Source organism: Nicotiana attenuata, unplaced genomic scaffold (genome assembly GCF_001879085.1).
Source record: "Nicotiana attenuata strain UT unplaced genomic scaffold, NIATTr2, whole genome shotgun sequence".
Classification (NCBI taxonomy): Eukaryota; Viridiplantae; Streptophyta; class Magnoliopsida; order Solanales; family Solanaceae; genus Nicotiana; species Nicotiana attenuata.
In genome coordinates, this window is record NW_017672464.1 from 54,961 (window position 1) to 69,543 (window position 14,583).

General features: G+C 38.5%; 1 protein-coding gene across 1 annotated transcript; it reads left to right on the forward strand.

Moving 5' to 3' along the window:
• The first annotated feature begins 2,102 nt into the window (after positions 1 to 2,102).
• LOC109213313 (uncharacterized protein At4g02000-like) lies at positions 2,103 to 2,678 on the forward strand. The gene has a single exon (XM_019377096.1). The coding sequence runs from the start codon at positions 2,103 to 2,105 to the stop codon at positions 2,676 to 2,678; it is 576 nt and encodes a 191-aa protein (XP_019232641.1).
• Positions 2,679 to 14,583: the final 11,905 nt, after the last annotated feature.

Consider the following 14,583-nt stretch of genomic DNA (forward strand, 5'->3'; position numbering starts at 1 on the left):
CACTAGCTAGGGTTGTGGCCCAACCCTAGTGTGGGTAATTGATGGGTGTTGCCATCTAGGGTTAGATTGATTATGGGTGTTTGCTATTTGGGTTGATTTTATGTTTTTATTTAAGATTTGTGGTTGCAAAACACTACAAGCTTTGTGGGTTTGACTCTTCTTGAGAAAGAGAGTTTATGACCCCAAAATTGACCCAATAAGGAATTGGGATGGACTCATGAGAAATGATAGTCCCAATTAACGGGTTAAATCTCGAGAGAGTAATCACCCTACTTGAACCCTAGTTGCTTGATCTTATTGGCCTACCCAATTGGTCTCGAGAGAGTCAATTGGGTAAAATCACTATCTCTACCGAGAGGAGTGAGAGTGGGTACAATTGTGCAACGGTTATAGCATAAGCCCCAAATATGTCAATCTATCCTTAGTAACATCTAACCGTCAATTAGCCACCTAGGTAATGCCACAACCCTAGTGCCATTCTTCCCATTAGATACAACTTAGCAATATTCTAGTAGCATAATATAGCGTTAGTCAGTAGTTTATTCATAGTAGTTATAAAAAATCAAAAAAACCAAGAACGTTTGAAGTGACACTAGGAGTACAAACACATATCTAGACTAGAAAGAAAATCCAACTCCACTACTAGCTCCCTGTGAAAATCGATCCCGACCACTATTCGGGTAAAAGCTATTGCGACCCGCTCTTCCTACCTTGGTGTAGTGTCGAGTTGGCAGCGACCAATTTATAAAATAAGTTTCAACCCTTAAAATCTTCCTTTCAACACTTGATGCTTAAACAATACTTAAATTCAGCCAATCTGAATGAGCTCTTAATATTTTGTGAATTACCTATCACCCCATATTCTTATATTAAATGGAACTAACATCATCTTACGACAAATATAATCAGTTGTATGGTGGGAGGTATTTTATGCTCACCTTCACATTATCGTCATGGTATCTGTGTAAGGCCCATTAAAGAGGAATAACACTTCATACCAAGATTTTTAACATTTATAGAGTTCGAACACAAAACCTCTAGTTAAGGGCGAAGGAATTCCATTCTTAATAAGAAAATCATTAGTGGTATACATATGTAACTTTAGGCATATATTGTCAGTGTATAAACATATCATTTTACTCCCTCCGTCTAAGTTTACTTGTCCACAATACTAAAAATAGATATCTACTTTTACTTGCCAGTTTGAAAAATCAATGGATAATTTATTATTTTCTACCTAATATATCCTTATTATTTACAAATATTTTTATTTATAACCATCAAAGTTAGTTTTTCAATAGTAATAATTATGGGTGACATGGTAAAATTATCATGTTATTTATTATTTTTTAAGGGATGTACCAAATCAATAATGGACAAGTAGACTTGGACGGAGGGAGTAAATTTTGAGACTCCTCCTATCTTAATTTATTTGGCATTGTTTGACTGAATACAAATTTTTAAAATTTGTGGCATTGGTTTAGACCCCTCCTATCTTAATTTATATGGGTTATTCGACGGAGCACAAAATTCTATAATTTTTTATATTGTTTTAGACTCCTCATATCTCAATTTATGTGGCATTGTTTACCAACCTACATATTTATAAAATTGTAATCTGAAGCAGGTCATAGAAATTTATATAGCTATAAATAAAAAGATTTAATGTTAACTTATTCTTAAATATAGAATAATGACATTTTTGTTGTTGGAAACATACTAAAAAAATATGCAACATAATCACTCCACTCCCATTAATCCAAGCATCTCCTCTTTCAAAGAGAAATTACTCTCCCATGAAAACCTAACGGACGCCCCAATCAATACAAACATCAATGTATTTAATTATTCTGAGCTATGATGGATGATTCCTCCCACAAATCTATCTCCTCCAAATTAAAAAAAAGACTCTCTGACAGCAGAAAATAGAGGAAGAATGTACACACCTTGGCAATTTTCTCTTATAATCAAACTACTGGGCAAACGAGTCATCCACCAGTACCTCAAAAAAAATCCAAGACCTTTGGAAACCAAACAAAACCTTTCTATTAATTTATTTTGGATCAGATTTTTGTGTAGTTAAGTTTACTAAAGAAGAAAACATGGCCAAAGTTCTACAACATGGCCCTTGGTTTATCAATGAGCACTACCTCTCTGTTCGAAGGTGGGAGCCAAATTTTGTAGCTAGAAAAGCTAAGGAAGTTCACTCAGCTGTTTGGGTCCGTCTTCCACAACTACCCACAGAACTCTACGATGGAATAGTGCTTGGAAGGATTGGAAACTCAATTGGCCGGCTACTACGCGTAGATGCTTGTACAGGCTCAACACTCAAAGGAAGATACGCGAGGTTATGTGTGCAAGTGCCATTAGACCAACCAGTCCAAACAACGATTCCGATTGGCTCTCACATACAACAACTCGTGTATGAAGGGGAGAATTTTTTATGCAAAGTTTGTGGTAGACTGGGTCACACTGCACCATCATGCTCCTACTCTACAATTGACTCACTAAACCAGACACAACAAGGCCCTTGGTCCATCACCTCCAACTCCACAAACAAGGGAAAAGCAGTTGAAGAACTATGGCAAACAGTCTCCTTTCCTAGAGGTAACAAACAAAAACGACACACTGCTAGTTCATCTCAGAACAAAGCACAAACGACACCCCCTAGGTATTAATGTCAATATATTTGATGCAGCATCAGGTAAATTCCTAAATACTCAAAAACTAGTTTTTAAGTCTAAATACACTGATAATGCTGAACTGCTATCTAAAAATGGATCCAACTACACATCCTCCAAAAATACTAACAGTGTTAGTACAAACACTAGCAAGCCAATTCACACCTCTAATAAGTTTTCATCACTCCCCACTGATGATAATAATGTTTTACTGCAATTGGATAACTCCTTCCATATGGATTTGGATGGAAAAAAACCATAACCAATCCCAATTCCTGATCACTCGTCCCCTCCAAGAAACCCTTCCCCTTCCCCCAACTTCCGTCTCCACGTGGCCAAAAGGCTGCATGCAGCCACACTAATATGAATAAAATAGCAGCTCCACTCCCTATTCCCCTACCAAGCACGCCACCCCTTCTCACACTGATGACACCTAATATCTCTAATATACCCCTAGATAACTTGTCATCTACCACCTGCCAAGTGGCCATGAAAACCAACTCCCCAATAATGGATAGCCCATATTTGGAAGTAATTGATAAAGACATGCAAACACAATCTATTATAATAGATACATAATCATTAGTTCGCGAACACCAATTTCCCTCATCCACTACATCGTCTTCTACACACTATGAATCCAGTACAACCCCACACCCGCAGAAGAATCCCTCTGAATCAACTCCCTCACCACCATCGTCCATCTATACTCCATAATGGAAAACCAAGTACCAAACCCCAATCTTTCGATATATGTCACCAATGCCCTCCCACAGGATCATCAACCAACGACATGACTGGAGCAAGGGCTTTAGGGCCAGCAGCCTTCTTCACTCTCAATATCCAAAACCAAGAGGTTCTATTCGTTCTTCAAAACCCACAGATTCTAGCACAACTAATTTCAGAGGGCATGAGACTAGCGATGTCAAACTACATCAACCACCTTTGGTTGAAAAATGTTCTAGACCCCATAGCTCCAGCATTAGCACCTGCCCTTCTTCACAACATGCAGGCTCACTGGAATCTCCTGCACCATTTCAACCCTCTGCAGAACATGCAGCTCCTTTATTAACTCCCATTCTTTTCTCCACAGGATCAAAACACCCCACCCTTGATCCATGCATGGCAGCCTGTCCCCCGACACTTCTCAGCTCCAGTGGATATTCATTAAGCACACCCCCATCTCCATCACAATGCACTCATACTAGGAGAACAAGAAATTGTGGCACAAGATCAGAACATCCCACCACTAAATATAACATCATTCACAGAAATTTCAAATCTACAGGTCAAAATCATGTTGTTCCAAGCGATGGAGGACAAGAAGTTTGTTTGCAAGTTCCCAATAGAGCTATACAAATGCTCCCTCAACATAAGGCCTCTACTAAACGAGGCAGTAGGCAACTTCACAGTCATACTAAGCCCATCAGTGAAGGGTGTCCCTGCACCCCAATCGATGAGACACCCAGTGTTATCCCCCCCCCCCCCAAACAACATCCATCGATGAGTAAACTCCCTAGATTTGTCATCTGGAACATCAAGGGTGGTAATAATGATGAATTCAAGCATCATTTTAGGATTTACTAAATACTCACAACCCTTGCTTGGTAGCCCTTCTCTAAACTCGAATGTCCAATCATATAGGCATTAGAGATGAGTTTCAATTTTCCAATATGGTTGAAATCCCTACGCAAGGCCAATCTGGAGGAGTTGCCATTCTGTGGCATGACACCATTGTCCAACTTAGTCACATACGCCTCGATGGTTAGGAAATCCGTGCAATGATCCAGGTACTCCCAAACCACCAACCTTGGCTATTTAGTACTGTTTATACTAGTACTAATGTAAATACTAGGAATCAACTATGGCTAAACCTAGAAAATATTGCTAATAATTATAAGGGAATGTGGTTCCTAGGAGGTAATTTCAATGAAGTAACTAGCCAACAAGATAAATGGGGGGGGGGGGGGGAGACCTATCAATAGAAATAGAGCCTCACGTTTTCAATCGTACATTAATCACTTTCACCTTATAGATCTTGGTTTTAAAGGAGCAAAATACACATGGTCAAATCACAGACATAATCGCTCTGATCTAATTCTTGAACGACTTGATAGATGTTATACTAATGAGCAATGGTTAGAATATTATCCTGATGCAAACGTTACTCATCTTCCTAAGACTTACTCTGACCATACCCCCTCCTAATTTCACTCTCCCGCCATAATATGTTCCACACTCAACGTGTTTTTCGCCTTGAAACCTACTGGTGCCATCATCCAGATTTTAATTCCATTGTTCTGGATACCTGGACTGGCTATAACCTACCAACTGCCACCACCCTTTTTACTAACAAGATTAAAAACTGGCCTGCCACCACTTTTGGTGATGTCATTACTAAGAAGAAAAAAAACCCTTGCAAGGATTAGTGGGATCCAAAAATCTGTTACCTATCCTACTAGTGCCTTCTTGAAGAATCTTGAACAAACCCTCACTAATGACTATAGTAACCTTTCAAAAATTGAGGAAGATTATTGGAAACTTAGGTCGCGCATTAATTGGCTTAGTGAAGGGGATGCAAGTACTAAGTTTTTCCATATAAATGTCCTCAATCGGAGAAGGAAAAACCGTATCTCTTTTTTTAAAGATGAGCATAAAAACTGGATTAATGCCTGATAAAATCCTTCAACATACCTTCACATATTTCCAAAACATTTATCAAACAAGCCATGAATCATCAAACTGGGCAGGCATTCAAGCATCCCCAATTTCCACTTCAGACACTGATTTAGCAGTCCTAGACAAAACTTTATAAAAGTATGAGATCACTAGGGATATTTTCTCCTTTAAACCTTTAAAAACTCCTGGCACGAATGGGCTACACCCATTCTTCTACCAGAAATATTGGCACGTTCTTAAAAATACAGTTTTTGATTTTTGTCACACCATCTTTGCAACCCACACCATCCCGGAGCAACTCAATACAACTTTTCTTTATCTAATCCCCAAGTTTCCTAATGCAAATGACCTTAAAAATTTCTGACCCATTGGGATTTGCAATACAATTTACAAGGTCATTACCAAAATTATTATCAACCGTCTTAAACCCTTCCTTAATAACCTAATTGGCCCTTTTCAATCTAGCTTCCTCATGGGAAGACGGGCGGCTGACGATGCCATCATCATCCAATAAATTATTCATCACTATAACAAAATCAAAGGCACCAAGGGGAAAATCCTCCTTAAAATTACTTTAGAAAAAGCCTTTGACCGACTCGAATGGTCATTCATTTGTAGAGCCCTGCACTACTTTAACTTTCCACCATGCATCACCAAACTTATCATGGCTTGTATTAGCACCTCCCCTATTGATGTTTTTGTGAATGGATCCCAAATAGAGTTCTTCAAGCCATCAAGGGGGATAAGACAAGGTGACCCTATGTCCTCGTACATTTTTATCCTTTGCATTGAGCTACTATCCATCCTTATAAATCACCAAATTGATTTAACTCTTTGGGACCCTATCAAGCTTAGCCCAACAGGCTCTCCCCCCCCCCCCCCTCCTCCCATCTATTTTTTGCGGATGATTTAACCCTAATGGCAACAGCCAATGAGAAATCTGCCAATAGAGTCAAGCGATGTCTTGATTACTTTAGCTCATTATCAGGGCAAAAAATAAATCACACCAAATCTAAAATAATCTTTTCAAAGAACTGCTCTATTAATCAGAAAAATTCCATTTCTACCATCCTTAATATCAAAGTCAGTGATAGCTTTGGAAAATACCTAGGCTTTCCAATTTCGACTAACAAACCTAAGCCAACTGACTACACGTTCATCCTTGACAACCTCAACAAAAGGCTGACTAGTTGGAAAACCCAATTTCTCTCACATGCGGGAAGAGCTACTATAGTTCAAATTAAACCACCCTCAATGCCATCCCTAACCATGTTATGCAATACACGATGCTGCCTAAAAAAATTCACCGTCAAATTGACAAAATTCAACGTGATTTCTTGTGGGGCAGTATCCAAAACTCCAGAAAAATCCACTACAAAAAATGGCACACTGTCTCTCAGCCAAAACATGCTGGGCGTCTAGGAATAAGAAAATCCACTAATAAAAACATTGCCGCTATTACAAGCCTCACCTGGAGATTCTTTAGTCACCCCCTGCTATTTGGGCTACAGTTATCAATTCCAAATGTGCTGGTCGATACTCAAATACATCTCACTCCTTCATATGGAATAACATTCTCACAGGCTGGACAATTTGCAAAAATGCTATTGTCTCGCATATTGGAGATGGTTCCAATATTGACTTTTGGCATGCAAACTGGCTGCCTTAATCAAAAAGCCTACGTAGTATGATTCAAGGTCCCCTATCATATATTGATTCAAATCTTAAAATTTCGGACATATTCTCCAACAACTCATGGGCCTTGTCACAACTCTCTTTTGAGCTCCCATCCCACATTTTAATCGAAATTCACTCCTTTCAAACTACTAATGACTACCACCACATTGATACCCCGATATGGGCCCCCACCATAGATGGAGTTTTCAGCAAAAAATCTGTGTACCCTCTTATAACCTCTAACAACACTCAAAACCAAAGCAAGAATTTTGCATGGCTTTGAAAACTGAAAACTTGGAACAAGATTAAGTATATCCTATGGCAATGCTACCATGATCGCTTACCTACCAAAAGCTACCTATGTCATATTGGGATTGATACTCCCTTGAACTGCTCAGTTTGTATCAACACTAAGGAAACTCCACAACACATTTTTCTCTCTTGCCCAATAGCCGGACATCTATGGGAAGAACTAGGTGTTAACACATAAACTGTTGACAACCAATCTACCCATTGGCTTGATAGCCTCTACAAACACAATGGCTATTTTGGCTAAATGAGAATAGAAACACCTTTCACAATCTTTGCAACTCAATAGACAATAACAAGGTTATCTCAAGAGCCATGGAATATCTTCATTGTAGTAACATCAACTGCAGCAAGCTAGATAGACCCCTAATAGTTACTACCAAATGGGAGCCCCCCACCATGCACCAAGTGAAATTAAACATAGATGGAGCTTTTACAGGTAGGTTTAAACAAGGAAGGATAGGAGGTGTTTTTAGAAACTCCAGTGGAGAATGGATTTTGGGATTTAGTAAAACAACCGATGGCCCCTCCCCACTTTACATGGAACATGAGGCATTATGCTATGGCTTAAATCTAGCAGCATCTTATAACTTGACCAACCTCCAAGTTGAGACGGATTCAACCTCTATACCATCAATAGTCGAAACTACTAATTTTCCACCTTATAACGAACTTATCACCACTTGCAGGTACTGGCTGAAGATGTTGGGGAATCCACCATCCTACACAACTGTCATGACCCAAACCGATAGACCGCGATGGGCACCCGGTACCTTACTCAACCGAGTACCAACATAACGTATCTTTTCATGTCAAACTATCATAGATAACTGAGCCGGAAGGCTGCTGTGAGATAAGTAGAATACGGCATGTAATACCAACTTATACATAAGACATACAGGCCTATAAGGCCAAAATAACCACTCGTACACTGAACATAGGCCGACAAGGCCATACAATCTTTTACGTACATGACATCTGTCTACAAGCCTCTAAGAATACATAATTTTCATAAAGGTCGGGACAGAGTCCCGCCATACCAAACAGTACACGTCTAAATCATACTAACCAAACAAGCAACACCGAAGAAAATGGAGTGCACCATCATCTTCCGCTGTGCTGATAGCCTACTTGGAGGGCTCTCGACTTGTCTATCGGGACCTGCGGGCATGAAACGTAGCGTCCCCAAGCAAAAGAGACGTCAGTACGAATAATGTACCGAGTATGTAAGGCACATAAATAAGTACATAACATACATGGAAAAAATATAGAGTAAATGACTCAACCTGTAAGTATGGATAACTTTGTAATTCATGAAATAATTATAGTGTCATGCATATGCGTATGAATGTCATGTCGTGCATAGGTACATGTGTTCATAACATCATCAAGCCTCTGAGGGCACCCCATCATAGCATCTCGGCCACTGTGAGCAAAATCATCAATGTATACCAGCTAATCAGGTGGTGGTGCATATATAACGCCAACCTTTTTCCCATAATCCCATATACATATATACGCGTATATAACGCCGTCTGATCATAGGTCAATGTGCATGTATAAATGCATGAAATGCATATGAAATACGTTAATAAAATCTCTTGGTACGTCATAAGACCATTATGCCTCTGATTAATATCATGAATTAAACTTTATCAACCTACGTATTTTCTGAGACCCATGAACATATGATAGAATAATAAGATACATGGGAATTCAAGAACATAGGTACCTCTAATACTTCTATGATAGAGTCATTTATGGAAGTTGTGAATTTTCTCGTTTTGTTCATATCGTATAAATCATGCCAAAAGAAAGAAGAAATAGTTCCTGAGCCGATTCTCTTGACAATCCCTCTAACACACATCTTTTGTGACGAAGCACGTAACGGCATATCGAAGTAGGGAAAAATCTGTCACATGGCAGACATGCTTTCATTCATATGGCGTGACAACATTTGATTGTAAGATTCAACACTAGCATACTGGATATAAAAGCGGCTTGCAATACGACCAAGCTCAGTGCAATAAAAGTTCCCACTTTTCTCATCGAAACGCATCATTTTTGCTTTTTCAAGAGCATGAGCATTACTTATAAAATCTCTTTGCCTTAAGCTTAATCATGGATCTGCCATGAATTTATCTCATCTGATTCCATAGGCCAAGGATTCATCTTCATCCTAATGCAAAGATAAGTGTAACCAAGCCAAGCACAAGCTTTTAATCCTTGGTGGTGTGGGCCCCATTTTTGGGGTTTATTCTATCCAAAATTGCCCTACACATGCCACCTAACTATCAAGACCAAAGAGTCACACATACCTCAAGGACTTGTTGCCACGTTGGGAGATTTATTCTTACCCAAATATTTGAATTAATTATTTACTAATCACTTGATTAACTTGTTAATCTCTCATTAACCAATAATTAACCACTTACCCACATAATTAAGAATTATCTCAAATTATTTAAAATAACACTCACTTTTAACACACCTTATACACCTTATTATCATTGCCATTTGGTACCTTGTATGGTACTAGTCCACAAATTCCGGATATTTTAGTTCGGGCCATATTTTATCCCAAAATATCAAATTTCGACGAAATTCATTGTCTTTGATTTGCTTAACTTCTCACCTTCACGAATTTACTCATCACTTATTTGAAATAGCATAATGTTTATAGTCTCCAAATAATCTTTTCCTTGAACTTAGGTGAATTATCTTACGACAATTTCACGTATAATACTACAGGGTGCAACATCGTCGTAATTTAATACTGCAATAACATCATCGTAATGTAATACAGAAAGGTGTAACATCATCGTAATATAATACTGCAAGGCGTAACATCATTGTAATATAATACTGCAAGACGAGTAATACCGACGTAATGTTGCGGGGTGTAACATCATTCCCCCCTTTGGAACATTCGTGCTCGAATATTGACTGATGCTCTTATCATTTTCATAACTTATAGCTCTTGTGAATACCTCAATACTCTCCTTTCCATTTAGGCAGTTGTTCTGTGAATATATCCAAAGGCTAGGGCATTCCACCCTTTAGGCCTCTTTCCAACGCCATGACTTGTGATCGAATTCCTTTCAATCTCATAACTGTTGCTACCTTCTATCATGCAACCTCTACGATACTGACCTTTTAAGTGTGCTTATGCGACTCTTTTCTCCTTTTTCCTCCAGCTTTTAGCCAATCTCTAGGCCGTACTTTGTAAATATATACAAGGTTTAATAGGATGCCTCTCTGGGCATCTATAGGTGTTCTGAAGTTCTTCGCTCGGTACTTTGTAGAACTTGCGAATATAGCTATATCTTATTTCATAGACCTGGTTATCCATTCGTATGACTTTGCTGCATTAGCGTAGGTCATACTATACCATAATTCTTACTTCAATTTATCGTTACTGAGGTCTGCAGCCAACTCCAAGTTACTCTCGTTGCTTATCCTTAAGATTGCTGGTCTAATCTCATCTCATACTGTTGATCTTTTATCCATTTATTGTTGATTCACTTTAATGTTGATTCATCATCTACCACTGATAACTTGAAACTTCTTACGTAACACCACCGCTAAGGCTCGCGTCTTATCGAGGACATCAGCTCCCTTGTTTTTACGGGCTTAACCCCGGGGACTTATCCATTTTCGTCATCTTCTCACTTGCCCTTTTCTTATTCTTACTCCTGTCTTTCTAAAACCTTATCGTTCTATCATACTTTAGCTTGCGACCGGTTTCCTTATGCTTCTCTGGAACATCGAGACATCACATCGTCTCTAACTCTTTTTTTACTTTCTAATTAGACCTTTCGATACTTAGAAACCAAAGGGTGGAAGATATACCACTGACGACGCTGCTATCATTCCTAAATATTGAATCCCAGCGCTTCTAGTCTTTTACCTAAAGTACGGACCACTCTCATCCTTCTATACTTGAGTATTTCGTACGTTGTTTACTTTTACCTTACTTACTTTTGTGACGCCCCGAGCCCGGGGGGCGAGACCGGCACCTAGTGCCTCATCTATCCTTGCGTACCACTTGCGACTAAGAGACTCTGAACATGTAATGTTATACTTTGGTTATGGGCCACATTACAAGATAATGTGCGATGCAAAATATAAAACTAAATGAAGACTAACACTGACTAATGTCAACATAAAGCTGGGTCGGCAAGGCCGTCATAATTACTACAACTGACAGGCCAACAAAATATATGTACAGGGCCTACAAGCCCAACATACTGTACTAACCGACAGGATATGTCTACAAGCCTCTACTGATAGATATAATGTGATCGGAACAGGGCCACAGTCTACTCATAACATATATATACATATATATACAAGATATACATAAAGCTCTAGACCCGGCAACTCCGAAGGGTATGGAGCTTACCGATCAAGCTGAACTTGGGCAACACCTAATGAGGAGGTCTACCCGTCTATCTGTCTGAACCTGCACGCATGAAATGCAGCGGCCCCAGAAAAGGGACGTCCGTATGAAATAATTTACCGAGTATGTAAGGCAATATACTGAAAGCTGAACCTGAACTGATAATATAATAACTGGAAGTCAAAGATGATCTGAAGATATGCCTACCTGCTGATACTGACTCAACTCTCTCAATATAGTAAGTAAAATAGTTGTCCGGCCCTATAAGGCTCGGTATATATATAACTGCTCTGCCGTAGTAGGCTCACTTATAGGCGCTCAGCCATACTAGGTTCTGTATCTCGACCAACTGGGCTCGCTCATATGCGTTCGGCCACAGTAGGCTCGGTATATAACTTACCATCTGATCAGAGGTTGCCCAATAGGGCCTGCCCATCGATTATAGCTCGATGGTAATAAAAATACTTTTAATAGTGTATATATGTAAACTCTCTGCTCTCTTGACCGGAAGAAGGAAATACTCAACTGAATATGAGTCCCGATAAGAAGAATATGGTAACTTACAAAACTAGAAAAATATATGTAATTTGCGAGACTAGCAAAATATACGTAAATTTCGGGATATGAATTTTTCTTTATTGCTCATTAACAAACTCGTGTAATGACAAGATCATGCAAAACGAAATAAGGGCTTAGCCTTAACATACCTGGAGTAGGGAAAATTCGGTATAATATTTCGTTGGAAAACCTTCGTTGATTGAACGAAATTTGCCTTTGTTCCTTAGAAATTCATGGACGAAAATATTTTCTGGTTCCTAAAAATTTTGGAACGAATAACATTGAATTCATTTGATTTTGGAGGAAAACGTTTCTGGTTCTTCTCAAGTTTGAAAGAATAACATTGAATTCATTTGATTTTGGAGGAAAACGTTTCTGATTCTTCTTAAGTTTGAAAGAACAACATTTGAATTCCTTGAAATTTTTTGGAACGAATCACGTTTGGTTTTGGAAGGAAATAGGTTTCTGCTTCTATTGTTAAAGCCAAAGACAGAATGTGTCTTTCTATGGAATTGCTTACTAAGTTTCTAAAATTAATCCCAAGTCTTATTTGCTAAGACTTAGTCATGTCTTAGTCATGCTCATAAGCCATTTGGCAAGAGTGACTACTTAGTCATTTCCAACCTTGTGGCTTCTTGCCACGTGGGGTGAGGGATGGGATATTAATTTTTTTATCCACTTATTAGTTAACTGGGTAATGTCCTATTATCCGGTAATTAATCAATTACCCGTATAATTTAAAATTACCACAAGTTACTTAAAATTCTATTTATTTTTAAAAATACTTCATATATACTTTATATATTATACTACCGTGGTCATATGGTACCTTGCATGGTACTAGTTCATAATTATCGGGTATTATCGCTCGACCCGTATTTTATTCCAGTTTGTCCACTTTCAACGAAACTTGTTTTCTTTAATCCGTGTACCCCTTTATCCTTCATAACACTTATTTATCGCTTGTAAAATAGCTTAACCCTTATAATCTCCAAATAATCTTTTACTTGGACTGATGTCATTTACCTTACGACAAATTTAACGTACAATACTTCAGGGTGCAACATCGTCGTAACTTAATACTTGCACCTCTGGTGCCTAGACAATCGGGTGGGAGCTCCATACTGAATTCTTATGAGGCTGGTATTTTTCTAACTGGCTTTATCGTAGAGTCGTCATAGAATGTGGTTGTTGTGCTATCTTTCTTGCACCTCTAATAATAAGAGTGATTCTGCTATGTTCTCAATCATGATTCCTATAACTTTTGGGTCCAATAATCGGATTCATGATTTACAACGTTGATGTAACTCTTTAGTTTCCTCCTTATTTTGATCGACCTTTATGTAGGCTTAAGGTATCTCCTGATCTGCGGTTCATGGTATTCGTTATTATGTTTAGCCCTTTCATGAGCGCTATGGAATATCCATGATATAATCCTTTAACAATTTAATCCTTCATTTATGATCTGGGCTCAATTCTTTCTTTTAACGTATACCAGAATCTTTTACGACTATATATGCTGCATGTATAAAACTTCAAACCCTTAAGTGTGTTCATAACGTAACCAACTCTGGATCATTGATCGAATAATTTCTTTCGTTCCATCTTAGCTATTTTTTTTTCAACGTAAGCTATTACTTCACCTGGTCATTCTGCCACTTGTTGCGTGCATACGTAGCTTATCTTAGTACCCACACATATTGGAATTCCATACAACTCATATAATCTTGAATATCACTTCTGATTTTACTCCCCGTTCAATAGCCACGGGAGGCGCCACCTTTTTATTAAGTACATATAATGTTGTTGTGAGGCTGTTGTTACAAGACCATTTCCTTTTTAGGTCATTATGCTTAGGTTGTAGCATTCTTCCTTATTTCCTCAGCTAGTCTTTCGTTGTAGTACTTCGGGAGGATCCTCTGACTCTTTTAAAGTTGTAAGCTCATTTCATCTTATATTCGACAGACCTTTTGATGTCCTCTCTTGCCTATAATTATCCGTAGTTACTTACCTCCATGCCCTTGTTCTTGAATGGTTGCTTCTGAACTGATATTTTGACTCTCCACATTGGCACTCTCTTTTATTCCCGTAACGTTCATACGGTACCTTTAACTACCCCGACTCCTATCTGAATATATCTCAAGTATTACAATGACATTAGGGTTCACTATGTTTATCTTGCACGATCTGTTGATTTGTCTGTGTCTTCTTATCTAGCCATAACTAGGCTCTTCTAGAATCAGCTACTAACTATTTGTTGGCCCATTCTCATATCAA